The sequence below is a fragment of the Agaricus bisporus genome, assembly GCF_000300575.1.
Source record: "Agaricus bisporus var. bisporus H97 unplaced genomic scaffold AGABI2scaffold_11, whole genome shotgun sequence".
Classification (NCBI taxonomy): domain Eukaryota; kingdom Fungi; phylum Basidiomycota; class Agaricomycetes; order Agaricales; family Agaricaceae; genus Agaricus; species Agaricus bisporus.
The window spans coordinates 930,224-956,706 of record NW_006267346.1 but is presented as its reverse complement, the minus strand read 5'-3'; the positions used below and the strand labels follow the sequence as shown (position 1 = coordinate 956,706).

The window sequence follows — 26,483 nt, the reverse complement described above, 5'->3', positions numbered from 1 at the left end:
AACAGTCTTAGGGATTCAGCGAACATTGTCCATGCAAGCCGTTTGTAATCACTGGTGAGCACGGTGCGACGAACAATCTGTTGGACAGACGAATCTCTATACATATTTATAAAATGTGAGGATAATCATGGAAAGTCTGAGCCCGCGTATGCTTACTTTAGGTCGCCTTTGAAAATAACCAGATCAATCGACCTCAAATGTTCGTAAAACGATGGATCCAGGTTATTCAAACCCCAATCATGACGCGGCGAAGTGCATAAATCGGCTTGAAAGCATGAGTATCTTCACCCAGCAGTAATTCACCAGGAGCTGATCATTGGAAGACTTTCTGTTATCGTCGTTAACCATCACAGATAGGCTTCCCCAGCCATCAAGTAAGTTCATCTTCGAAATGAGTTCTCTAGAAGAACTCCAGATTGAGAACAGGAAAAAGCATGGAAGACGGGAGCTGTGACATCGAATACAAACCGTGGAATTCTTTCCAGGCTATGATGCTTCTTTGATCTTGACATTCCTCACGCCTTTGAGAACGGACCCTTCTTCGATCAGGAGGGAAATCAAAAGGCAATGATAGTTCAGCTCATCGATGACGCCGGCCGGGATAGTCGGCCACATCCTCAATACTGTTCATAACTAAGATTTTTTTGCTCATAGTCGACCTTGATGATGGTGGACAGGAGGTACATACAAAAACCTGAATTATTTCTCATCAGCATGAATGCGATGCCGGAATGCTAAACTTGCCCTTTCTTTTGTGTGGGATCGTATGGTGGATAAGGCAGTTGAACAGCCATTTAGAGGGCTAAAATGCATAGAAAATGAAGGATACTTGACGGTCGATCGGAAATGAGATTTACATAAGTAGTGATAGAATACACTGAATGTCGAGCTAAGCTTCATCCAGCCACCTTCTTTTGTTCTTCCCATTGTTTCGGTGTATATGTTTTCTGTGGCGTAGAAGTTGTGACGGAATGAATAATATTTGTCGGGAAACTTACCTGCGAGAATGCGTGCATGTGGGCAATTTCGTCTTTCAAAGCGTCGTTGACTACGAGGATAAAAGATGTTGAGAATAATTTTTTGAGACGGTTGTGAAATACGAACTCAGTCGATGCCTCTGGAGAGTGCTCTTGCCTTCAAAGTCCTGGAGGCAATGAGATGATGTGTTGAAATGGTGAGAATTTGGTGAGTTTGGCTCAGCTCACTTCACTGACTAGCAGCACAGAGTAGCTCTCTCCGCAGCCGCTGGAAATGTCCTTGACCTCGAGGTGGTCTACGACGAAATGGGAATGGATGGCCTTTTCGAGCCTTTGGATAGAGATCATTGGGAGAGACCGTAAGGCTGACAAACGGCAAACAAAGGCAAGCGGCGTTACGGTGATCCCGCCAAGTACTTATATGATATAACATACACAACATATCTATATGACTCCCCATGAAGATCCCAGCCGATAAGTTTCCGGCTCTCCACAAAGCTGCCCTCACCTTCCCCGCAATCGACAACCATGCTCATCCACTCCTCCGCGAGCAGAACAGGAACGATTTTCCCTATGAGGGTGTCATTTCCGAGGCCAGCGGCAAAGCCCTCAAAGACGCCCCGCATACCCTCGCCTGCTTCCGTGCCATCCCTCAGCTCGCTAAGCTTCTCGATCTGCCAGAGACTGCAACCTGGGACGACGTGAAAGCCGCCAGATCTACATGCAACTACCAGGATCTTTGCGAAAAGTCGTTCAAAGACTCGGCTATTCAAACGATGTTGATCGATGATGACCTGGACGATCATGGTGTCATTCATGACATTGCCTGGCACGACCAGTTCCTCAAAGACGCTTCACGACGGATCGTACGCGTAGAGGTGCTCGCTGAGGTAGAGTGGTTATACCTATGTCGCTCGGTGCTCTTTGATGACATCTACCCAAGCAAATTCTGAGAGAGCTCCTCGAGCCACATCTCATGACAGATACTTTGAATGTCGTCCCTATTCTGGCAGACTTCACGACCGCGCTTAGGGCGGCTTTGATCCGCCACGCAAAGGATCCGAACGTTGCGGGTTTCAAGTCCATCGTCTGCTACCGTACGGGCCTCGACGTCAGCATGTATTCTTCGCAGGCAGGCCTCAAATTCTCGTTACTGGACGTTTTCAAGATGCTACAAATGGAGAACAAGATCCGTTTGGCGCATAAAGATTTGAACGATCTCGTCGTCAGAACCACTCTTGACATAGCTGGCGAATTCCAAAAACCAGGTATTCCAAGTCACGTTTGACCAATTCACTTCGACTGACGTTGCGCACAGTCCAATTCCATACCGGACTCGGTGACAGTGATATCAACCTCATTTTTTCAAGCCCAGCTCGCTTGCAGCAAGTTATCAAGAACTATTCCCGTACCATTTTCGTCCTCTTGCACTCATCATACCCCTATAGCCGCGAGGCTGGTTACCTTGCTTCGGTTTATCCAAATGTATATCTGGACTTCGGCGAGGTACGACCCCTCGCAGAGAAAACTCATATTGCCCTTCACTGAATCGTATCTCTAGGTCTTCCCATTGGTTTCTCTCCAGGGTCAGAAATCAATCCTTCACCAATTATTGGAGCTTACCCCTACGACAAAACTCTTGTGGTCAAGTGAGTCTTTCGCGTTTGATCTTTCACAACGCTATCTGAACTCAATACCCGCAGCCGATGGCCACTACTGGCCTGAAAACTACTATCTTGCAAATTTGCAATCACGCGAAGTTATATATGAGGCGAGATTGATTTACTATCCGATTCCTCCCGTAGTTTATAAACCTCATTCAACTTTTCAGGTTCTGGGTGAAATCATAGAAGCAGGTAACTTGACGGAGGCAGAAACTGTCACCATTGTGGAAAATGTGTTCTTTCACACATCGAATACGCTTTATGGGTTAGGTTTGACACCTTGGGATGGGACTTCGTGAGATATACCAAATTTATGCATAGTTCTTAAATATGGGGGCTTAACTATGTCAACTATAAATCAATTGAGATATTTGTTGTCGGTAGTAATAGTATACCGGTGAACTTCTCAGCCTTCTGAACATAAGACTTAATGAGAAACCTTCTTTCTGGACAAAGTTTTTGGCCATCACCAAATGAATCAATACACCCGCCGCATATATGTGCTCAGTGTATAGCTTATACGCTTTCCAACTTTCATAAACTGGGCGTGTAACAAGTCCTAATCCAAGCTGGACTATCTGATTGCGAGTCCTCTCGATCATGCACAGGCGAGTGGGATGGGATGTTCATCACGCAAGTTTTTGAATCCAAAACTAACAATGAATCCTCCAAAAAAAAGTTTAAAGCGTGAATATATGCGGGTATGGGATCACTACGTATTGCTATTAATCGAGGTTGCTCATCTACAATATTCAACTACGTAGTGTTTTTTTTTGGCCGACAAAGGCCTCCATATGCCTGCGGGCCTCGTATCCGCGAAACTTCGCCTGTATATATATATAAAAAAGAAAGCTAAGATAAATAAATTACAGTTCATCGTGATCAAACTCAAAATCGTCGTCGCCAGAGGGACCATCGGCACCAGCGCCTTCATAGAGTTTCGTCGTGATGGGGTTGACAACGCCTTGGACCTCTGGATAGGAAGTCAGCAAATGAAACGAAAACATAAGGAAAGAGCGTTTCGTACCGGCCAACTTCTCTTCAAGATCCTCAACACTGGCGGTGGAACCGTTCTCCTCAATCCACTCAGTAGCTTCCTTGACGGCATCCAAAATAGTCTGCTTGTCATCGCTATCGAGTTTGCCACCAAGTCCCTCAGAGTCAGTGACCTGGTTCTTGAGACCGTACACAAAGGACGAGAGGGAGTTAAGAGCCTCGATCTTCTTGCGATTGGCCTCATCCTCAGCGGCGAATTTCTCAGCGTCGGCAACCATGCGATCAATTTCCTCCTGAGAAAGACGGCCCTTCTCGTTCTTGATGGTGATACCCTCAGACTTGCCACTATCGAGACAATCAGAATGAGACCTCAGGAATAGATATGAATTGTACTTACGTTCCCTTGTCAGCGGCAGAAACCTTCATGATACCATTGGCATCCATCTCGAAAGTAACTTCGATTTGAGGAACGCCGCGGGGAGCAGGAGGAATACCATTGAGTTCGAACTTGCCGAGGAGGTTGTTGTCTTTGGTAAGAGAACGTTCACCCTCAAAGACTTGAATAAGAACGGTAGGCTGGTTGTCGGCGGCGGTAGAGAAGATTTGACTCTTCTTCGTGGGGATGACGGTGTTACGGGGAATGAGCTTCGTGAAGACACCACCAGTGGTCTCGATACCGAGAGTGAGCGGGTTGACATCGACAAGAACGACACCGTCTGTTCCCTCAGCGCCGGAAAGAATACCACCTTGAACGGCAGCACCATAAGCAACAGCCTCATCGGGGTTGATTCCCTTGGAGGGCTCCTTGCCGTTGAAGAACTCCTTGAGGAGTTGCTGAACCTTGGGGATACGAGTAGAGCCACCAACTAGAACAACCTTTGAAGATAATGAGCAAGGTGCTCCTCAGGATAATTAAAACAATACGAACCTCGTCAATTTCATCCTTCTTAACGTTAGCGTCCTTGAGCACCTGCTCGACGGGCTTCATGGTCTTACGGAAGAGATCCATGTTGAGTTCGTCGAATTTGGCACGAGTGAGGGTCTCGGAGAAGTCGTTACCATCCTCAAACGACTCGATTTCAATACGGGTGGATTGTTGACTGGAGAGAGTCCTCTTGGCCTTCTCAACCTCACGCTTCAGTTTGCCGAGAGCACGAAGGTTCTTGCTGACATCGGTACCGGTCTTCTTCTTGTACGACTTGACAAAGTAGTCAATGACGCGGTTGTCGAAATCTTCACCACCAAGGTGAGTGTCACCAGCGGTAGCCAAAACCTCGAAGACACCATCATCGATAGATAGGAGTGACACATCGAAAGTACCACCACCGAGATCGTAGACAATGATTTGAGATTCTCCACTCCCCTTGTTGAGACCGTAGGCGATAGCGGCAGCGGTGGGCTCGTTAATGATACGGAGGACGTGGAGGCCAGCAATAGTTCCGGCGTCCTTAGTAGCTTGACGCTGAGCGTCGTTGAAGTCTGATCATAAGCATTAAGGAAAGTTGAAATATACGAGAAGAACACTGAGAGCTTACAAGCAGGGACAGTAATGACTGCGTGGGTGACCTTGTGGCCGAGATAAGCCTCAGCGGTCTCCTTCATCTTGCCCAAAACCATAGCGGAGATTTCCTCAGCGGAGAACTGACGCTCTTCGCCCTTGTGTTCGACGGAAATCGAGGGCTTGCCGTTCTTCTCGGTAACCTTGAATGGCCAGTGCTTCATGTCGCGTTTGACTTCCGGTTCATTCATCTTGCGACCAATGAGACGCTTCGCATCAAATACGGTGTTTTGGGGATTGGAGTGGTAGGCATTTTTCGCGGAGTCACCGACACTGTAAATTCTTAGTAAATGAAAAGACCGCCGGGCCCAAGCGCACTCACAGTCGTTCATCGTCCGTGAAGCTGACCCATGATGGAGTAATTCGATGACCTTGATCGTTGGCAATGATTTCCACACGACCGCCACGTTGTACACTTTGGGAAATGTCAATGCCTAGGATAGCCGAGGTGAAAATGCCACGTACCCAACACACGAATAACTGGATACCATTTCAAGTCAGTCAAATTTTACAAGGCGGGGCGAGTCCAGTCACATACGTTGTACCAAGATCTAGGGGAACCATGTCAGGATGTGTTACACACTTTCTAAAGCGGGGGGACACGTACCAATACCGATAACACTGCCGTACTCCGGATGTGTCTCTTCTGCATGTGCAGCGACGGGGAAGAAGCAAAGGACAGCGAGGGCGGCGAGGAAGAGAATGGAGAGGGAAGAGAGGAGAGTCCTGCTCTGTGTGCGCGTCGGATGACGGACAGAGGGAGACATGGTGGTCGAGATTCAAGGGACTTGCGTGGTCGCTTGCCTCGAAAATCTGCCTATTTATTTGTTGCCCGAAATGACGTGTCACTTGGGACGTGGCCAGTCACGTGACCCCGGAACTGACTCCTCCGAAGACGTGGCATCGACGGAGTGTGGCTGGAGAATAGATCTGCGGATTATTACGTGTCGTCTTCTGGGCTGCTAGTCGGCGTAATCCAACATGTACTTTGCTGAGTCTCTCTCTGGTCGACGGGTGGCCTCGCGGACGAGTTGTCACGTCCACGTCACATGCACTCTCCCAGTGGCGTTTCGTCTTGTCTTCCAACTCTCACCATGGCTGCCCCCCAAATATATTATCGCCAGTATTCCGGCGAAGTGGACCTCCCTCGCATCATGGCTCTCGTCCAAAGCGAGCTCAGTGAACCCTACGTCATCTACACCTTTCGCTACTTTCTCCATCAATGGTCAGTCCACCTCAATCTCGCTTCGGCCTCTCGTAACACCTTTCTATCCCAATATCGCAGGCCACATCTTTCGTTCCTTGTAAGTCGTTTCTTGCATCCGATTAGCGCAATAGTTTTGAATTCCTCCGTCTCCCAAGGCATATGCAGGAGATCCAGCAAACTCCGATCCCATAGGGGTCATTGTCTGCAAGCAGAGTCTCCATCGCAACAGATCCAATCGTGGATATATTGCTATGCTCAGCGTTGACAAAAATTGGCGTAAACGCGGCATAGGTCTGTCCAGCTTTTCCACTTTCTTTCCACCCTCACCGGACATCTTACAGATGAACGGGGAAATCCATCAACTTTGGTGCGGTCTCTCTTGTTTTTTTTTTCCTCTTTTTTTCAGCTAGTACCCTCGTGCGCAATTCAATCGATGCCATGAAGGAAGATGGCGTCGAAGAGGTCCGTCTCCTTATTTCTCTATTTCCATCTCATCACCAACGCCACTCGTATAGATCATCCTGGAAACGGAATTCGATAACTATGCTGCTCTCTCTCTTTACGAATCCCTTGGTTTCATACGTGAGAAACGGCTCTATCGGTTTTATCTCAACGGAAAGGACGCCTTTAGGTTGGTTCTCGCCGTATCCCCTTCTGATTCCGAGGACAATTCGGATAATTCATCCAGCGACTCTCCAACGAGATCCTCTTCTTACCCCAGACATCCTACTTACCGTGCCATCAAAGTCATACCTTACTCTGACGAGGAAGATGACGACGACTATGTTTCGACTCGTTAATTGTCTTGTCTCCCATTGAATTTTTTTCCTCTACTTCGTTCTTGCTGCAATGTGTATACCTAGTTTGCGTCCCCTCTGTTATCATAGACTCTCTCTCGCGTTTAGCGAATAATCTTTCTCTCTCTCTTGTACTGTGACCTCAATGTGCTGCGTTTTGTACCTCTTCCTTGTGTAGTATATCGCTTCAACAGTTGATCACCCTTCTGTCTCTTCAAATTCCATTCTGATTCTCTGTTATCCTGAAAGACTAAGCTGACACCGACAATCAATTGACACACGATGTCGAAAGTGTTACCATCAATTCAAAACTGAAGTAATTCAATTAGATTACTAGGGAGAAGCATATCGTACGATGGGCTAGACATTTTGATATGGCAGAGATTATCCTCGATGATGATACCAAAAACAGAGGTTGAATTGAGGGATCAGCGACTATGGGATAAGCAACAGCCGCCGCAGGTACGGGAAATGACGTCGTAGTCGCACGTGATGCAGATATACTTGTTTTGTAAATGAATGGAATGAATCGACTTACTTTGTCTCCCAGCATTTCTGTGGTTCAAAAATGTTTGTAGTTCCTCTTATGGGTCCATTTCTCTTTTGCTAACCATAATCTCTACGTCAGCTGCACTGTGAATGTCCCCGCAGCAACAGGATGCCAGTGGCTTCGGACGTCCTCGGCAACGTGCAAATACTACTTCATTCGCGTCGTCATTCGGTTGGCGCAGACATAAATCCGACAATGTTTCCCCATCCCCTGTAGGCACACCACAAGCATCACATCAGCCTACACTTTCTTTAAGTGCCATTATCGACGCCCTCAGACCCCCCGCTGTCCCCAGTCTTGCACACGCACGAACCCTTGCAGCTCTCTTAAGTACCGCTTCACCCCTACCCCGTTGCGCTGCCGTTCAACCGATCATCTCTTCCTTATGCGACTTCAATAATCCTCCGTCTTTGCAGGCTATAGGCTTCGACGTTCTCTCATCGTACTGGGAGAACCCAGAAGCTGGTTATGCAGAGACAGCGGATCGTCTATCTTTCTTCTCTCTATTCTTGGGGCCTACGACTGCATGGGCAGTGGATCTTTGGGAGCCCAGGTTCAAAGCACTCAGAGCACTCACAAAATATGGTACCGATATCGTTGGTGTCGAGGCAGTCCTGATCAATCTCTTAAAACACTGGCTAAAAGGTGCTTTCGACGGGTTATTGGATTTGAATGGAGAGTTGTATCGGTCAGAGCGAGTCGAGAGGGAGAGGAGTGTAGATGTTCTATTCAAGTTTTTGTCCGATGTCCTCAACAGAACCGAAAATATTGCTAGGCTCCCAGAAAACACAGTTCATCTCACGATAGAGTTCTACGCGAGCCTCGTCGATCACTCAATTGTCGCTCAAAAAGGATCGGAAGTATCGAGTGACTCGCCAATAGTATCCGATCCTTCGCCATCGCAGCAAAGTTTTGGACTCCATCGACGAAACACTTCTTCACTCTCGACGTCGTCTATCACATCTCCAAGCACACCAACAGTTCCCTCTACACATCAGACCCTAAATAAGCCTCCTGCAGAACTTGCCATTACGATATATCTTGATTATCTTTCGACCCAAATCAAAACATTATCCCCATCCCTTATCGAGAATATCATACCTTTGTTGTTTCGCGCTCTTGCCTTCTGCGCTTCCCCGCTTCCCCGTCTCACTATACTCTCTCAGCCACTTAGGAAGCCATCTTTGGAGGACAGAGTGTTGGAAACTTTGGTTTCTATATACACAGGGCCGTACTCGACTACGTGTGTGGGAATGCATAGGCGGTGCTTGTTACCTGCATTTCCTGCCGAAGGGGAAATTGAAACAGAGGAAGGAGAACCAATAATGGTGAAGGGAGATGATATCACACCACAGAAAATTTCGAGAGTACCTCTACAAATTGGTTTACTCACTTCTCTTGGCGGTTATCGAATGATGCGTATGCGACTCCGTCAACTTCTTATCATAAGACTTGCCCGGGCTTATATATCTCGAGAGGTCTCTTACTCTTATACGGGCGCGCCTTCGCATCTCGAGTTGGAGCAGGAGTTGATGGAGAAAGCATGGCCAAGAGACGACTATCTTCCGAATGCAGATATCGGCATTGGGAGTGTAGCGAACGGCTGGGATCCTCGTAGGGTTGGGACAGCTGTATCAGAGAGCGTGTGCGCATGGATTGATTGGATTGGGGAAGGGCCTCACACACCCGGTATTGGCCCTACAGACAAGGATGCTTTCAGAGAAAACTGGGATCGTGAACGCAATCAGGTGGACAAAATCCTAGAGGAAGCTGCGGGGATGCTTAAGGATCTTCTTCAAGAGGCGGATTCTCGTGAAGAGGACAATCCGTGTTTGAACGACGAGGAGGCCGCCTTTGTTGGAGGAATCTTATATAACCTCTGTAAATATGTCATTTCTTTGAGGCAAGTCAATTTCCCGGTTGTCGACGCGCGTCTAACCCATGATCCTAGAAATCCGGATGGTTCTCCATATGTGCTTCCGCTGGACAACCCCATCAGTGCGCCAACGCCTTTGTTGAAGTCTATTACGTCTCTCCTTGCAAGAGATCATACAAGCAACTTAAATCCTCTTCTCTCCACTACTTTGATTTCGATTGTCGAACATCTCACGGACACAGACACTGCACGACTTCCCGGACTCATGCTAGATCAACATGATCTCACTCCCACCTCTCCTGAGTGGTTGCTAAACTGGGAGAATTTGCTTGGAAACTCGATTGCACTCAGCTCCCAACGTCCTTTAACAAAGAGTGCTGCTATGGAGGCGCTTGCTATTGTTTATGATACTGTGAAGGACATGGCATCATATCGCCGTCCACTAGCGGACCTAGTTTTAAAGTTCTGTAAAAAATGGGTTGGAGCCCCAGAAATAGAGAGTGAAGATGGCGAACCTCTTTGGAAGGTGCTTGGCGAGGAGGTCGTACTCCAAGCAATCGAATCATCTGACGGCGAGACTGACGATATCAATGCTATCATTGAACTGCTTACAACAGTAGCCTCCGAACCGTCTGTGGAAGAAGCAGCGGACAAGGCGGACGCCCACTCAGCGCTGGGTGAATCGCAGGTACCTTCCCCTTCCATTGGCACGAGCATCCCATCTGCCTCGAATCTCGTTTCTCCAATCCTTTCTCGGATGCAATCTGAATTTCATATCGGTGGAAAAGACAAAGATAAAGAATCTGCGATCCCTTCTGTCATGTCTTTACTCTCATCTTTCACCTCCGGCAATGTTTCCCGATCTCAATCCACTCAACCAACAATTACGGAGGACCTCCCAGAAGTAGTAGCCGAACCTGAGAAGTCCAAATCTTTGCCCCGTGTGGTATCCGCGGTCGCAGCGCTCGTGGACGCTTTTGCTCAAATATCGTTCACCTCTTATGTGCTTGAGGGTCATCTACATCGCCTTGCTATTCGACTCTATCACATTCTCCTCGAAATTCTGGCCCAAGGACAATCTGCAAGAGGTAGAGTGACCGTTCTTCAGTTTCTCATGCGACTCCGCGCCGACATCGACCATAATATCTTTTTCATTTTCAAAACCTATGACAGAGATGGCTTGGTATCGCGGCTGTCAAGTCTGATCGGTCGGTCGTCTCTTCCAACAACAGAAAGACACATCGAGGATCCGGAAGGTGACTATTCAGATATCAGAAAATCGCGTCCGAAGTTCCAGGAACAGGAAGAGAAGGTACAGAGTGGATTTGGCATAGGCAGGTTGTCCAGATCAACAGGAAGTCGTAGTCGTTCACGGGCTCCTTTGAGAACGTCATCGGTTGAGATTACCAGAAAGCCACGCATGCCTCTTTGGAATCATCCAGAAGTGTATCCGTTCGTGGTTGCGGACAGTGATTCCGCTAGCGAAGCCCTCATATCATACAATCCCAATGGTCCGAACGACCTTGTGCTGTCAATCGATCAGTATCTTAAGGTCATTATAGGCATTTTGGAGAGGGAGACTAGTTGGGATGTCCTGTCCTACGTTCTCTGTCATTTACCCACTCAGCTCGCCAACAAACATCTATTCTGTGGGCCACTATGCAGTCAACTCATCTCGCGCCTCCTAAACGTCTTGTGTACTGGGATTTTGAAAGGGGAATTGGGTTTTTACATCGAAGCATGGCCACCTGGGTTAAAGCCCAGAGATGCACAAGGGCTGGCATACCACACATTATCTGTGCTGGTAAGTTACAGAAAATGCTTCGAACAGAAGCAACGATATGTTCTGGTCGAGGTTTTCCAGCAAGGACTCGACGGTCAACTTTCGACTATCAAATCCTGTTTGCATGCTCTCACTCTATCCGCATTTGAACTTCGAATATCCGTTACAAAGTGCTTGCCTCGGATTCTAGAGAAGTTATCGCAGATCATGTCAAACCCCAACATGTCCGTCCACATCCTAGGCTTCCTCACAATCGTCGGAACTATCCCTGCGTTGTATGCAAACTTTACGGAAGCAGACTACAAGATGGTATTTGGTGTCGCTCTGCAATATCTGCAGCACTACAATCGCCAGAACGCATCTCCTACGGTATCATGGGCTCTGTCGCAATACGTTCGCATTATGTCATACACAACCGTGTACGTCTGGTTTCTGGCACTCAAACTACCCGATCGTCCGAAACATATACCATACATAACCCGACAATTGCTGCTCGCGAACGAAGCCAAGAAAGAGATTGATATTCCGACTGAAGTGTGCTTTGATTGGCTTGCCAGAAATGCGTTTGCATCCGCCGATCCACGTCCTGCGAATTCAGCATTTAGCGAGATTGTCATGAACCCTGCCAACCACCCCTCTGATCCTAGTCCTTCGGGGCCTGTTCAATCAGGAAAATCGTGGTTGGTAGGTAACGCAGTCGTTACTATTCGGACCTTGCCACGCGCGGGTTGGGTTGAAATTCTTTCGCGACGTTCATCTGGATTCTCAAAATTAATTTGTCATATTGAGAACGTTCCGATGGTGGGTCCTGGAGAAGTGTCACCAGATATCGTGTCAGTACCTGCGGGTCTCATGTTAGGTAAAACTCCTACGCGGGTTGCGTCCGCCACGGGGGCAATTGAAGAAGATGTTGAACAGGCTTCAGGAGTGCGTATCCTTTATTGTGTCCTTTCACATGCTCACACTACACCAGGATAAGCTACAGGAAGCACTAGTCCCCCAAACTGTTGACGACTCGTCCGAGCCACCTCGACCTGATCCAATCACCGGATATGTCTGGAGTAAATCGGCTCCATCCCAAAGACGAAAGGATGTGACATTAGATCCATCATACGTTGCATTACAACTCTCTAGTTATCCCTTTGGAAATAACAACGCGCGAAAGGTGGAGGATTCCCCTGTGTTGCAACGGTTTCTCTCTACTCTTGATCGAATTCCCGTGATAGATACTCACAAAGTCGGCATCATGTACGTTGCGCCAGGCCAGACTGATGAGCTCGAAATCCTCGGAAACACCCATGGCTCTCCCGCCTATACGCACTTCCTTGAAGGCCTTGGTCGACTTGTCAATCTAAGAGGGCAAGTCGATGTCTACGCTGGGGGTCTCAATCCAGACGAAGATGGAGAGTACGCGTACGCTTGGTGGGACGATATAGGACAAATTCTGTACCATACTGCGACTATGATGCCTTCTCATGCTCATGATCCGCATTTCAACTTCAAAAAGCGCCACATTGGAAACGACTATGTTAGGATTGTCTGGAATGATTCTGGGGGTTCTTACCGTTTCGATACTTTGACAACCCAGTTTCAGTTCGTCAACATTGTAATCGAACCTCATTCTGTCGGCGCTATCGCGGCTTTCTCCAGCCTTAACGATAATGATTACTTCAAAGTGACTATCCAGCAAGCTCCCGGCATGACAGAATTTGCGCCAGTAGGGTTTTTCAAGTTGATATCTGCCGAAAACCTTCCTCTTCTAGTTCGCCAGCTTAGTTTGTTGGCGGACTGGTTTGCCTCAGTATTCGCCGAAACCCAAAAAGACACGGCCCGTGTCGAAGTGACGACTAACTGGTCCGCACGCTTGCAAGCTATTCGCCGCTTCATGGCACAACTTCCTGAACATGAGGAAGTCGAACCTCTCGAGGGTATTTTTAGTCAAGAATCATCTCGGGATTTCACAAACACCTTTTAGATCAACCTAATGGTATAACGACAACTGATTGGTACCATATGTTAACTAGTATACAACATGGCAATATACATCTTTTTTACATGGTATAAGCTATGTCAAATCAATGACGTCGTCAACATTTGTAGATCTCGCTCGACTTGGTATTGGTATCGCAGTATTCCTGGCGCGAGCGAGTTGTAGAGGAGCAACACTTGGTTGCGAGATACCTGTATATCCAGTATCGGACTCATCAGAGATATTTATGATCAAGGGATCTCCTTTATGTGGTGCAGTATGCCGTGGAGATGTTTGCTTCCTTGATTTACGAGGTGATTTGTGGATTTGTTGGTTGCCGCTTGAATCACTTTGGCTCACTGAGGGTTTTCTACGACCATCCCGTTCCAGATAGGATGATAAGGTAGTTTGTGTCGATTTCTTGTTGCTTTTTTGGGTAGGTCTCGCGGGCCGGGGAAGTCTCCTGGGGTCCTCGTCATCAGAAAGGGAGACATAACCTTCAATCCTATTGACTTCGGACATCTTTATTGGTCGTACCGTCTGATACACGTGAGCCGGTAACTCTTCCTCAGAATCACTCAAGACAAGCGTTTTGTCGATGACCTTTGAGGAGGGTAGACTTGACGGGGGAATAGCCTCGTCGAAAGTTGCAGCTACCTGCTGCACTTTAGATGTGCTGGCAGACCGAGAAGAAGATCGTTTGGCAGTTATTAAAATTGGAGGTTTGGGATGAGTGATGGCATGTATGACGGGTAGTTCGTCATCGTCTTCTGAGCTCAACGCAGGCGTGGCCGAAACCATGCGTGAAGAGGGAGGGGCTGATCGAGGGGCGCGTTGACGGGAAGATTTGACTGTCTTCTTACCTTTGGACGCGTTGACGGGCTGAGAAGAGGATCGATTAGGAGAAACTGGGGCCGAACATCTGGGAAGAGCGAAGGCAGGCAGAACGGATAGTTCATCTCCGTCTTCCAGGTTCAGCGCAAGCGTGTCTTTTATTGATTGCGAGGAGGGATAGGTGGATTGCTGGTTGCGTCGACTGGAATTTGCAGCGCTCTCCTTATTTCTGGATGTTTTGGCAGAATGAGAAGAGGAAGGTTTGGCAGGAGCAATGGCGGGTATAATGGGTAACTCGCCCTCGTCTCCTGTACTCTCCTCCTCTTCTTCCCTCCTGGCCATTATTAAGGGAAACTCTTTTGGTTTACGTTTTGAGGGCGTGAGGGGAAGGAACTCATTGAGAGTTCTATCCCGAAGGACGCTTGTACTAGGCTCAAAAGCTTTCGCCGGTCTAGTTGGGCTTCCAAGTGGTGATGGAGCAGAAGCAGCTTTTTTCCTCGAAGGTGCTTTCTTCTTTAGTTTCTTGCGTTCTTGCTTGTCTCGAAAATCTTTGACCAATTTTTTCTCCACGATATCAACCATACAGGCTGGCATCCAAAGTCTTAAATGACTGGTAGGGTCAACTGGTCCTGCTGCTCTCTTTCCTTTCCGGCGACCACCTTCTTCGTCTTCGTCATCGCCATTCTCGTCTTCGTCAGAATCCCATTCATTGGGACCCTCAGGCTGACGCAGACCTTTGATGCCAGATTCAGCTAATTGGACAAGTTGAGTTGGGGCGACTTCGACCCGATATTCGAGTAATCGGTCGGTGGATACGTGGTTGCGCTCGAGAGAGATGGAAATAATGAGATTCGCGTCGAGAGCCGCAGCCTCATTCTCGTCTGAAGTGTTTTCATCGTCCAAGTGCATATTCGAAAAATGTTTGGCGATCATTTTGGATGGCGTGCCGTAGCCCTCATCTTCATACTGAGAAGCAGAGATTTGGTCTACTTCCAACACTGCACGCCGCAATATTCTTAGGACAGCTCCAGGCCAAATTACTGTCCTAAAGCGTTTGATAATAGCTTCCTTGTAACCCCATTCAAAGTAAAGTTCACAAGCAGCAGCCAGTAAGGCGAAGTTGGGCTCCTTCGTCCATGTAATAATGGGATTTCTACCGGCATGCCCTAGACTTTCAGAGGTGATTGGTTGAGCATAGGAGAGGAGGACATCGATGTTAGGAAAAGTATCTGGTACGGATTTGGAGAGGGCAATTTGTCTATTTTTCAAATAACCTTTGGAGTTGGTTTTCAGTTCTTGCCGGAGTTCTTCACGCCAAGTATGCAGGAAATCGACCAGTTCCTCTCGTGAAAGCTTGTTCGCAGCTTCGAATAAAGTATCGCCGAGTCCGCAACGAGCCAAGGAGTGAGCAGTGACCATTCCACATTTCCTCAGACCCTCCTCATAATCACCCCCGCTCAATAACCCAATGAGAATGAGACCACCACGGCTGAGTTGAATATCCTCGTGATTCTGGATATCTTGTAGATGAAAGACTCGCGTATGGTTTTTGTCATCTTTGCCTTCAGAATTCACCACTGGGTTGGATTTATTTCCGGAAAGGTTGTTACTCTGACTATTTGAGAATATTAGATAGACCTCAAGAGAAATTACCAATTGTTAGCTTACTTGCGAATAACAGTCAACGCTCCGAACAAAAAGTTGTCCACATCATCCGACAATATACCATCAATGACTCCAATCCGATTGAGATATGCCAATTCGGCCTCCGCTTCGCCTGGGGCCTAGAACTGAATTTAGGCGCCCGTATGATAGGCAGCTAACGAATAGAGACGACGTACCGTCCTCCATTCGAATCCAAAGGCTTCAACGATAGTCTTCATCCCAGTGATTAGCTTGTTGGTAGATTTGTTGATACGTTTCCCTCGCTTGAAGTCAGGACGCTTAGGTCCATCAAACACGAAGAGGGGAAGAAAGGGCGCCTTCGTAAGTGTGGCACACCGAAAAAATAACGTTCGTAAAACGGGATTTTCTCCTTCCTTTCCGTACTCGGCATGGAAGAACCATATACTTGCGTCGATACCTATTCGGTAACCACGAAGGCCTTTTGGATTGGCTTGAAATCCTTCTTTGACGGCAAGCTCCGTCAGGGACCGGGTTTTGGCTGCGGGTTTGAGGACCTGGAAAGAGGTTGAATGATTATTTGGTTGGCCGAGGGAGATACGCACATCCCAAAGTCCAGCAACACCCATCGACGCGGTTCAGTTTGGACTTCTAATTGGACGCGACAATTGAACGCGATCACATGTTCTAATACGCCATCACGTTACTCCCAGGAACTATCAGCTCGGTCAACCCCAGGCGCTGTGGGCCGTGGCACCGACTACAGTTGCGGACAACCAAAGACGACAATGATGATATCTCGTGTTCTAGAATTTTTGGTTATGAGACCGGAATCATAACCAGAAGGCTCGAATACATCAGAAAAGACCTGAGAGCGCCAAAATGCAATGGTATTTGATAAACAGCAATTAAGCTCAAAAGATTTTTTACATTCCGTTCCAATTTATGTTGTTAAAAAAGTTTCGAGGCTTTTTTTAAATTCTGTTTTGAGAAGTAGTAGTGCTTTAGGTGAGTTACACCGCAGGAAAAGGAAGCAAGAAACTTCACCACTCCAAGGGTCCAAATCCAAACATGAGAGAACTCAGCTATTGGGGTGCTTTCCAAGCTAACAACAAAGCACCACTCCAAAGTTCCCAAACTTCTTCAGGCTTCAACTCCTGCTTTTCTGGCTGAAGCGCTGCGTCGAGTGTCTTTAATTCTCCGGATACACCAGATCTTTCCCAAAAGTTCCGGCTGCCGCTAAGGGGGGATGACGCATTGCTTGACGTCGAATGAAGTAGAGGTCCATGGCCTGGCGTCAAATGAGGCAGATGTGCGATCTGGGATACATGCATTGCGATCAATTGCATGGAAATTTCGTACAAATCATCGAACCCTTTACGAGGCTCATATTGTCTAAAGTCTGTCAACAGGACTTTACGTGTACTGTAGGTGGTTTCCACCTCATGCCAATTACGAAGATAGCCATGATTACCTGCATGATCGAGGCATTGATAGACCAGACACCACCCGAAGGATTCCATATCATGTCGATATCGCCGAAATTTAGGTAGAGGTCCTCCTGGAAGAAGGAACTCCAACGACATCCAAGGGATGGTCCCTGTGCGTGTCATTCCGCCCCCTGTCACCTCATCATCCTTTCCACGTAAAGTAGCAAGATCCCAGTCGATCAAGACACCAGCAAAGTCTTCTGGGTTTTCGGTTTGACGGCACATGAGGTTATTGAGACTGATGTCGCCATGCTCGAAGCCTAAATTCCACATTTCGTGGTGCACTGAGTAATCAACAATCAGTATACGGATCAGGAAGATAACTTGGAAAACCCACAGCCTATACAATTACTCATTGCTTTGAAAAATTGCGTAGCATCGGTCAAAGTTGTTATAGGGACCAAAGGCTCCATTACTAGAAGGTACGGTGCTCTAGCCCCATCCTCTTTTAAAGGAAGACCGAGACACTTCCGAATGGCAGTAGTTGAGAAACCCTCCATGGGCTTTATACTTGCAGCAAACAATTTTGGAAGAAATGATTTCAACTTCGCATCACGATGACCTTCTTCAATGAAGTGATGTTCAGGCAATCGGCTGGTTTGTGGGTGGGAAAATTTGACGATGACGGGTTTTGCAGTATTATCAGAAACCAATTCCCCTCTGACGACCAGGGTTCCTCGACCGAGGAGTGATCGACGATGAAAAATGGGAATGTCATTTGTTTTGATCTGCACCGTTCCACGCGATGGTCCGAACGTAGTTTGGAGGGGGAAGGATCCAAGCTGTAAATTGATATAACCTTTGGGGTCCGGGTTGAGTTGCTCCATGATTCCCCATTCTCGAAGTGTCAATCGAGAAAGCGCAGTAACCAATGCTGCGAAAGTCTCAAAGTCTTCGAAAATGTTGATCGCACTGCTGACGATAATGCTCTGTCGGTCACACCAGTAAATGAAAACCTCGCCATCTATAAAAGTTTGCACATATGATTGTTGGACCTCTAGAAACGGGGAAATAGGAATTGACTCACAATTAACGATCAAACCGATCATATGCGTGATGCCCAAACATCGTGAAAGAAAAGCGCTACCATATGTCCCCATTTGAGAGTTGTGGGTACTTGTGCTTTTCAACCTCTTAGATTTCCTTCCGATCTTAACAGATCCTGATATAGCCTTCCTTTTGCCAGGGATGGGAGATTCTGAGGTCAATGACTACCATGAGGTGTTGCAAGAGCGGGAATTTTGAACGCAACGCACCTGCTTCAGCACCAGTGTCGGTGGAGGTAGCTTTCGAGGCTACCGACTTTCTGCGCCACTTCAGCTCCACAGGACAAAGTGCCGCCCTGAGGTTGACGTGAATAGAGTTGCGATTTGTTACTACTGTTAGAGAAGGGTCATATTCGTCCAGCGGTGCCAGTGACGGCGATTTTTTCTCCCGCAACTCGTTCTGCAATTTGACCTGCTCAATAGCAAAGTCACGAATCGATTTCTCTAATACAATGAGGATATCAGGGCGCAGACCGGTGGACCCACCCCATTCGTACTGCGTTGAGTGTTCGTCGTACCGTATCGCCTGGATACGGTTCTCCTCGTTCTCAGGGCCTATTAGCTGATCCAGTTGAGTTCTTAAGTTTGGTTTCCGTATTGTTGCAAGTATGTAGTTGAAAAGGTTGACCAAATGAGGATAACCGTCGCCCTCGCAATCACCAGCATTCTGACTGAACGGTAATATGAGCAGAGTATATCAAATTGTATAGCAGGCACGTACTAATCTATAAGTGCCTTGCCTAAAGGCGATTGTTGACCAATGCTTGGCTTCATAATTTCTTTGACACGCTCCAGGTAGGCATTCCCTTGCTCTAGTCCGATATCAGAGGACGATGCAACACCAGCATGTGAAGACGATTGTGAGGTTGCTATAGAAGCGGGTGCATCACCGCTAAACCGCCTTGTTAAAAGTTGTTCGATGAAAAGCTCTGGGTCTACACCCTCTTCGACTCCTTGAAGCTTTGCGTCGTCCTCAACAGAAGAACGAGTGCTAAAAATAGACACTATCACTCATTGTTGAGAAATTGAAGAGGTAAAGACTCACCTACATTCGGTCTCCAAGGAGCTAGCGGAGGCTGATGTTCCCTCGAACTTGTAAGGTGTATCATAATCTCGACTAGTAGACTGAGAAAATCGAGAGTCGAGACTTCCAGGAGCCCTCGAGGTAGTGATGGGCGTTTGCATTCCAGCAAAGTTGAATGACAGGTAATAGAGAAAAGGCTTCTGGGAGACAAAGAGTTGCAAGTTATTCTGACCCTCTCTATGCGGGCATAGTTAGGCCGGTCGTCAGCTGTCGAGGGTCACAAGAAAGGCTCCACCAAAAAAAAAAAAAAAAGAAAAAAAAGAGAGTTGTATCGTTCTCTTCTCAATTGGGCTCCGGCAACTTCCGTTGCAGGGTGCGTTCAGTGTTCACTCAATGAACGACGATTAGGATGTACTCGGAGGCCATTAGACGCGCGCTGCGCTTATGCCACCTTGTTACAGTAAACGCACTGCTGGACTTTTCAATTGTCTTACTGCCATATCTACCCTCCACTCACGTAGCCAGCTACCCCCGTTCGCCGGGTCCTATGCAAGGTTACACCATTCAGATGCAAAAAACGGAAATGAATTGACAAAGAAAACTGGCATCTGTAAATAAAAACATTATTCTACCAATGCTTCACGCAACCCAAGTCTTCGCAATAAGCTCCGTGAGACCTGTGGAAAATTTAAAAAACCAATTAAAAGAGTTTCAGAGCCGAAATAACAAAACAAACAACATACCAATGTCATTCGTATTGAATTGATAAATACCAACCAGAACGCCCACAGTCGCCGTACGCAACGTCCATGTAGCAATTTTACCAAGGACAGGGAATTTCCGAGGATGAAGGTAATCCACAAGGATACAATCAAACTAAGAAAACCGTTCAACATATCTGACAACGTGTGTATATGTTTTACAAATGAAAAACATACCCCAATGTGAGAATGAACAATCAAACTGGCACCAAGTATACCATCAAGAATAGGGTAGGTAGATGGACTAATAACGAAAGCAGCAGCGGTGATAGGGACAAGGCTTGCAGAGAGCAGACGTTCAAACGCCCAGTGATGAGAACCGGCAGAACGTGAAGATGGAGGAAAGGAAGTGGGATCGTTCACTGTTCCCTTATAAATAGCTAAAAAAAAATCACAATTTGAGGATTAGAAAATATCGTTAATTGGTTGACCGAGTAACGCACGTCCTCCAGGAACATACTTGAATTCGGATGTGTCGCTGGCGGCGCGTGCTATTATCGAAACATTAATTAGTTGGAAAACGTATACTACTTTCGAGCTATATCGACTGACCCTGAATAGCGGTTCTGAGGACAGCACGGCGGGCAATGGCCCTCGGGAAGTTGGCACGAAGAAGGGACATGGGGAACGACGACGAAGTGGTGGAGATAGCACTGTATGCGAGCATTCCCGGTGGTCGGCTATTCCCGCAATACAGGGTTAGGGTCACATGGTGTATATTATTAGGATTGTATAGAAGGCTGCCCACTACTTAGTAGTCGCGTTCTCTCACTACCAAGCGTGTAGGGAGGGGTTTAAGTGAAGCTCCTGTTTCATATACACGTATCTCGTTATGATCACTCCAACATTTGTTCTACTACCTTCCTATTATCTTTAATTTTTTCACAAGCTCATCAGCGCCAACAACAAACCAAAGAGGAAAATAATGATTCACCTTCACATGCACTTCGAATCTTTGACAACCCCAATACTTGGTTTTCTTCCATCTCATTATCACAAACCGAATTGGTGCTTTCAATATCCTCCAACACGGACTTCAAAGTTGAGTATGTTTGTTTGTTTATTTTTCTGAAAAGGACGAGAGACACATTTGAGAGAACTTAGTACTTACAGCATAAGTTTCATTCAAATTCACCAATTCGTTCCATAATAAACTGATAGTATCTTCACATGTCGCATAATCGAGGATAAACGTCGAGTAAAGGTTTTCTCTACGAACAGGAAAAAAGGTCAATGCACTGGATTGAGGTGAAACGAGGGAGGGACGGTACAGTTGTTCAATACATGTTTGCGTGGTTTCTTTAGTCAAATTTATCTTAATTGGTTTTTGTCTTATTAACGAGTTGGGCAAAGATAGGACAAAGAGATAAACATACGTCTTTGGATAGTTTCTTTTCGGCTTGTTGAAGAAATTTATGTTGTTTTCCTTGATGTTTACGTTCTTGTTCGGCTTGTGAAATATCATATAAGTCAACAACAACAACGAGTGAAAAGACGAACCGGCATATTGTTTAAGTAAGACGCGTTCAAAACTTCAAAAAAAACCCCAAAGAGATCATCAGTTCGTAAGACACTTTTTTTCAATTGATGAACGTGAACTGATGTGAAGTGAACCTTGGATTACTAGCATTAGGAGAACTATCAAAAACGAAATCTTCAGAAGTCGATGATTGTTTCTGCGGCATCGGTCGTTATTGGCAACAAGCAAAAAGAAAAAAAAGATAGTGATTATATGCACTCACGTTCTTTTAATTTTAAACTCGAAAGGAGCGCAAATAGATATATACAAAAAGTCACTTTTTTATGAGATTGAGAAACGCGAGCATAAGAGTACAGTAGAATGAATTTTATCATCAAATGATATACTAAGAGAAGAATCATTAGATGAAGGAAGTGGGAGACTCGCATTTGGTGGAATATCATCATCTGGATCTGAGAGACTACCACTGGAGTCGTAGACAAGTAAAGGAATTTCGTGCCATGGTCGCCAAATATGAAGCAAACACCCTTCTTTAAGATGTTTAAAAGAAGAAGAGTCACTAGAAAACTTGGTAATGACATATACGAGATGTTTTTTAGAAGTGAAAGGTCGGATAGAGGGAACAAGGCAATGGATACGACATAAAGTGATACTTAAAGAGGGTTTATGATATGATGAACCAGTGGTGATGGTATGAATGATTTTGCAGACGCGAAAAGTGATGTCTGAAGAAGACTCAGAGTCGAGTGCAGTGGGTTTGGATTCGATGGCAGTTCGCCATAGATAGAGAGATGTATGCGATTTTTTATACATTCGAGAAGCTCTTTCCGCCAAACCACCTCTTAAAAAAAAATCAATATTTGAATATATATCGGAATTGAACACGGACGGACCTTAGGTGTTTGTTTTTTTGAGGACTCACAAGTCCATCCTCTTGGTTTTGTTCACAAAGAGGATTTTGGAACTGAAGTAAGATAGAAGAAAGTTCTAATATAGAATCATCATGGGCCGAAATATCCGAGAACGGTATCGTTGAAAGAGGTTTCATGTCTCTACCATCTCCATTGGAAATGACAGGTAATTCTGGCGTGTGTAGAGGTTTCATTGGTGTCGATGTCGTCGCAGGCATAAGAGGAAATGCTGGAGGTAAGACTTTGACGACTTTAGAAGTAGGATCGGTAGGTTTGAGTACTAAGGGAGGTGCAGAACGTCGAGACATTGAAACAGAAACCGGTTTTTTTCGTTCAAGAATAGGTGGTTGATCCATAACGACGAGTTCTTGACCTCTCGAAGGTACACCCATAGGTTTCTTCAAAGACGCCGATGCTTGAACAAAGGAGGATTGAAATTTCGGAACATGACTACGCTGTGGTGGTGGTGATTTCTTTGAAGGCAAAAACCCTTCTGCTTCGTTCAATAATACGCGTTTTCGTTTTTTGTTGTCGTGATGGTGATTCATTGAGGGAATTGAATGAAACACGTGCGAACATTAACAACCCGGTCCGGAAATTGGGAACAAGTTACCGGAATTCTCTACCACCACAATGGACGAAGCGATTAAGAGAGAAATCGGTCAGGTACGAAATATCATTTCTCAAAAGTTACAAATTCCAAAAGCCCCGTTAGCATTTCGTTCTTGGTTTTCATGGCGATGATGTCAGTGAGGACGTCAAGACTCTGATCACCCAGTATTATGTTGGAAATATCATTCTCATGAAGAGGAACATTCGGGGTACAATCGAGCTACATTTAATTACCAGCTAAATATGCTGATAAATTACAGACGCAGAACAAGTACGACGATTGACCCAGAATTTACAATCTCTGGCAAAAGAGGCAGGACACGAAAGGCTATTAATGATTGGAATTGATCAAGAGAACGGTCTAGTGTCTGCATTCTCGTCGCCCACGGCTGGAACTCAATTGTGCGTGGAAATTGTCACAAAAATGATGAGGGGGTTTGAACAGTGTGTACTTTAGCCCCGGTGCGATGGCTCAGGCTGCTATTGGGGATCTGGAGGTCACACGAGCTATTGCTTCGGGGTGTGGGCAAGAGTTGAAGATGGTGGGGATCAACTGGACCTATAGCCCTGTGGCTGATGTGAATATCAATCCGCTGAATCCTGTTATCGGTAAGTGGATGTCAGTGAAGGGAGATTTCGACTGAAATGGTTAGGTGTGAGATCTTTTGGAGGCGGTAAGGAAAACAAACAGAGTGGTTTGTGGTGGCTGATATTAGAGCAGATCCGCAGTTGGTCAGTGATTACGCGAGGGCGGCGAGTCAAGGGTTTGTATCGGTGAATGTGGCGTCTTGTGGGAAACATTTTCCTGGACATGGGGACACGCAGGTGGATTCGCATCTTGCGCTGCCGGTGATCAACAAGTCGAGAGAGGAGATGGATGGGGGAGATTTACCTCCGTTCCGGGGATTGATAGCGGACAAGGTACCGAGCGTGATGACGGCTCATATTGCACTGCCACGGGTGACGGGAAATAATGAACCGGCATCGCTGTCGAGAAAGATAACGACGGATGTGTTGAGAAAGGAACTGGGGTATGAAGGCGTGATAGTGACGGACTGCCTGGAGATGGCGGCGATAGCAGCTGGACCGGGGATTGAAGAGGGGGCGGTGCGAGCGATCGCGGCTGGGGCAGATATTGCGATGATTTGCCACACGTATGGACGGCAGGTGGGGGCGGTTGAGGGTGTGTGGGCGGCGGTGGAAGAGGGCAGGGTATCAATTGCTGAGCTGAAACGGTCCGGGGAGAGGATTGCGGCTATGAAGGAGAGATTTGCGGTGGAGACGTTGGAGGAGGAATTTGGGCCAAGGTGGGCGGCACTGAAGGAGAGGAATGAGCGGCTGAGTGGCGAGGCATACCGGAAGAGCGCGGTGGTGTTCAAGGACGAGCAAAAGGTGCTGCCACTCGAGTTGAAGGGGAAGACGATTACGCTCCTGACTCCGTTACGGGGAAGCATCAACGCGGCAGTGGACGCAGAGCCGACACGAAACAGGGGAGTGCCTCAGGACGCCGAGTTTGCGCGGATACTGGAGAAGCAGTGTGGGACGGTGAAACATATTGTGTATGGGCCGCAGGACGCGGTGGTGGACGGGGGACGGGCCGACGCGGTAGTGATTGTGACGCGGAATGCGCTGCGGGCGGGGTGGCAGTGGGAGGTGGTGAAGAAGACGGTGAGGTCGCTGCGAGGGCGGGTGCCGGTGGTGGCGATGGCGAGCTGCGACCCGTACGAGCTGGAGCTGGTGGACGATGAGCTGGGGCAGAGCCGGACTGCGTTTGTGGCGACGCACGAGTTTAGCGTGGAGGGCCTCCTCAGCGGGCTAGGGCTGTCACGTGGTCTGTAGTAGTCTTCCCTCTCTTGTACTTGTAATAGTACTTTAGTCCACAATGCGCAGGCTGTTCAAGGCCAAGACGCTCAAACCGAAAGACGACCCGATCCCCACCCCGATCTACCTCCAGCACGCCTCTCAGCCCGTCGCACCCCGCATCCTCAGCGCTCTCGACGCACCCCCCGCTCCCATCCTCGACGCTTCCGAAGACGGTCTTTCGTCGCTCGACATGCCTCTTCACAGAAAGACCTTTTGGTCAAGAGACCGCTCCAACGACCACCACGACCCCCTCACTGCAGACCTCACCAAGATGATCGGTAATTCATCCGTCTTCTCTGCGGCGTCTGCTCATCACTTTCACAGCCTATCTCACCGCAACAGGCTGCCAGGACTCGTCGCTCGTCTCCGATGTCTGCTACCGCGCCTCCCAGAACGACGCCTCTGCCAAAGAGGCCATCAGAGTCCTCAGACGCGAATTCAAGTATGTTATTTTCTCACCTCTCTCCTTCCTCTCCTCATCCATCGCAGGTACGGCGAACCTCCCGGCCAACTCTCTGCCGCACGAGTCTGTCCTTTCCATTCCCTTGTTATCTCCCACTCATTCTATTTGCAGCTCTGGGCTGTCATGCTACACAACTGCTCAGATATCTTCATCTTTCACTCAACCAGTCGTAAATTCCTAGACACAGTCCACGACCTCTTGACCAACCCAAAGACCTCTCCCGTCGTCCGAGAGCGCCTTCTCGACGTCATTGCCGCCGCTGCATTCGCCACCCAGTCCAGTTCGTGCCCTTTACCCATCTCACCCCCCATCTCACCTCTTTTCTAGAAAAGAATGACCGCGACGGTTTTCGCGCTCTCTGGCGCCGCGTCAAGCCCGCGGATAAGCCCGATGAGGTCCGCCTTTCTCTTTCTCTTTCCATACCAACTCTTCATAACCCCATACAAGGGCATGCCTCTTTCAGACGACGACACCATGCTAAATCCGCCTCTTCCCCATCGAACATCTCCCTCTGCCATATCCACTCCAGAGCCTCCATTTCAAAGTCTACCTCCCTCTCCTCAAATTCCCCCACCCGTTCGTTCATGTCCTTCTTTCCCTGATGCGTTTTGACTCGCGTTTCAGCTCCGCCACAAGAATCGCAAATCCCCGACACGAAACCGCATTATACCCCATGAAGAAGACGTGAAACGTTTGCTTCAGGAATGCAAAATTGGCCAAGGAAACGCAACTCTTCTTTCCCAAGCTCTTTTCCATGCTAAACTAGAATCGTTCAAGAAGGATACCGTTATTCGCGTCAGTACTCTCTCATATCCCCGTGACAATTTTTTGATTGTAAAACAGGAATTCTACCGCAAATGCCGAGCTTCCCACGAGCTTCTCGTCACTCAAATCCCTTGGGCTACTGCTGAAGCTGAAAAATCCATTATCGCCAAAGAACAAGAGTCTTCCACAAAAGAAGAACACCTTCTTGCATCCATCCTCGCCGCTCACGGCGAA

The 26,483-nt window shown here is 47.4% G+C and overlaps 10 protein-coding genes across 10 annotated transcripts; 4 read left to right on the top strand and 6 right to left on the bottom strand.

Moving 5' to 3' along the window:
- Window positions 1-404: 404 nt before the first annotated feature.
- AGABI2DRAFT_195175 (hypothetical protein) lies at window positions 405-1,352 on the bottom strand. The gene is made up of 6 exons (XM_006455782.1): window positions 1,206-1,352; window positions 1,105-1,144; window positions 999-1,048; window positions 877-947; window positions 745-802; window positions 405-659 (listed from the first exon to the last, which is right to left on the bottom strand). The coding sequence occupies exons 1-4, from the start codon at window positions 1,323-1,325 to the stop codon at window positions 897-899; spliced, it is 261 nt and encodes an 86-aa protein (XP_006455845.1). The 5' UTR covers window positions 1,326-1,352; the 3' UTR covers window positions 405-659; window positions 745-802; window positions 877-896.
- A 78-nt stretch (window positions 1,353-1,430) lies between these two features.
- On the top strand, window positions 1,431-3,049 carry AGABI2DRAFT_195174 (hypothetical protein). The gene is made up of 6 exons (XM_006455781.1): window positions 1,431-1,867; window positions 1,921-2,245; window positions 2,296-2,483; window positions 2,539-2,626; window positions 2,681-2,748; window positions 2,809-3,049. Exons 1-6 carry the CDS (start codon window positions 1,436-1,438, stop codon window positions 2,938-2,940), a joined length of 1,233 nt encoding a protein of 410 aa, XP_006455844.1. The 5' UTR covers window positions 1,431-1,435; the 3' UTR covers window positions 2,941-3,049.
- A 246-nt stretch (window positions 3,050-3,295) lies between these two features.
- Window positions 3,296-6,008, bottom strand: hspD (heat shock hsp70 protein). Its single transcript, XM_006455780.1, has 9 exons — window positions 5,803-6,008; window positions 5,734-5,746; window positions 5,661-5,675; window positions 5,518-5,610; window positions 5,173-5,468; window positions 4,566-5,116; window positions 4,035-4,513; window positions 3,669-3,982; window positions 3,296-3,614 (listed from the first exon to the last, which is right to left on the bottom strand). Exons 1-9 carry the CDS (start codon window positions 5,960-5,962, stop codon window positions 3,508-3,510), a joined length of 2,028 nt encoding a protein of 675 aa, XP_006455843.1. The 5' UTR covers window positions 5,963-6,008; the 3' UTR covers window positions 3,296-3,507.
- A 281-nt stretch (window positions 6,009-6,289) lies between these two features.
- On the top strand, window positions 6,290-7,202 carry AGABI2DRAFT_76783 (hypothetical protein; the record flags this gene model as incomplete). Its single annotated transcript, XM_006455779.1, has 4 exons — window positions 6,290-6,424; window positions 6,558-6,693; window positions 6,809-6,864; window positions 6,918-7,202. 4 exons carry the CDS (start codon window positions 6,290-6,292, stop codon window positions 7,200-7,202), a joined length of 612 nt encoding a protein of 203 aa, XP_006455842.1.
- A 636-nt stretch (window positions 7,203-7,838) lies between these two features.
- On the top strand, window positions 7,839-13,383 carry AGABI2DRAFT_121761 (hypothetical protein; the record flags this gene model as incomplete). The annotated part of the gene is made up of 2 exons (XM_006455778.1): window positions 7,839-12,335; window positions 12,382-13,383. 2 exons carry the CDS (start codon window positions 7,839-7,841, stop codon window positions 13,381-13,383), a joined length of 5,499 nt encoding a protein of 1,832 aa, XP_006455841.1.
- Window positions 13,384-14,721: 1,338 nt separating this feature from the next.
- Window positions 14,722-16,463, bottom strand: AGABI2DRAFT_48292 (hypothetical protein; the record flags this gene model as incomplete). Its single annotated transcript, XM_006455777.1, has 4 exons — window positions 14,722-15,826; window positions 15,880-15,995; window positions 16,053-16,391; window positions 16,440-16,463. Coding segments are annotated over 4 exons (1,584 nt in total), but the record flags the coding sequence as incomplete, so codon positions are not given.
- Window positions 16,464-17,114: 651 nt separating this feature from the next.
- On the bottom strand, window positions 17,115-17,561 carry AGABI2DRAFT_195171 (hypothetical protein). The gene is made up of 3 exons (XM_006455776.1): window positions 17,309-17,561; window positions 17,216-17,259; window positions 17,115-17,153 (listed from the first exon to the last, which is right to left on the bottom strand). The coding sequence occupies exons 1-2, from the start codon at window positions 17,547-17,549 to the stop codon at window positions 17,240-17,242; spliced, it is 261 nt and encodes an 86-aa protein (XP_006455839.1). The 5' UTR covers window positions 17,550-17,561; the 3' UTR covers window positions 17,115-17,153; window positions 17,216-17,239.
- A 2,289-nt stretch (window positions 17,562-19,850) lies between these two features.
- On the bottom strand, window positions 19,851-20,791 carry SDH4 (SDH4 membrane anchor subunit of succinate dehydrogenase). The gene is made up of 5 exons (XM_006455775.1): window positions 20,708-20,791; window positions 20,599-20,646; window positions 20,333-20,535; window positions 20,138-20,270; window positions 19,851-20,071 (listed from the first exon to the last, which is right to left on the bottom strand). The coding sequence occupies exons 1-5, from the start codon at window positions 20,775-20,777 to the stop codon at window positions 20,034-20,036; spliced, it is 492 nt and encodes a 163-aa protein (XP_006455838.1). The 5' UTR covers window positions 20,778-20,791; the 3' UTR covers window positions 19,851-20,033.
- Window positions 20,792-21,956: 1,165 nt separating this feature from the next.
- On the bottom strand, window positions 21,957-23,094 carry AGABI2DRAFT_121758 (hypothetical protein; the record flags this gene model as incomplete). The annotated part of the gene is made up of 2 exons (XM_006455774.1): window positions 21,957-22,476; window positions 22,529-23,094. 2 exons carry the CDS (start codon window positions 23,092-23,094, stop codon window positions 21,957-21,959), a joined length of 1,086 nt encoding a protein of 361 aa, XP_006455837.1.
- Window positions 23,095-23,493: 399 nt separating this feature from the next.
- On the top strand, window positions 23,494-24,105 carry AGABI2DRAFT_138785 (hypothetical protein). Its single transcript, XM_006455773.1, has 2 exons — window positions 23,494-24,001; window positions 24,051-24,105. Exon 1 carries the CDS (start codon window positions 23,626-23,628, stop codon window positions 23,800-23,802), a length of 177 nt encoding a protein of 58 aa, XP_006455836.1. The 5' UTR covers window positions 23,494-23,625; the 3' UTR covers window positions 23,803-24,001; window positions 24,051-24,105.
- The last annotated feature ends 2,378 nt before the right edge of the window (window positions 24,106-26,483 follow it).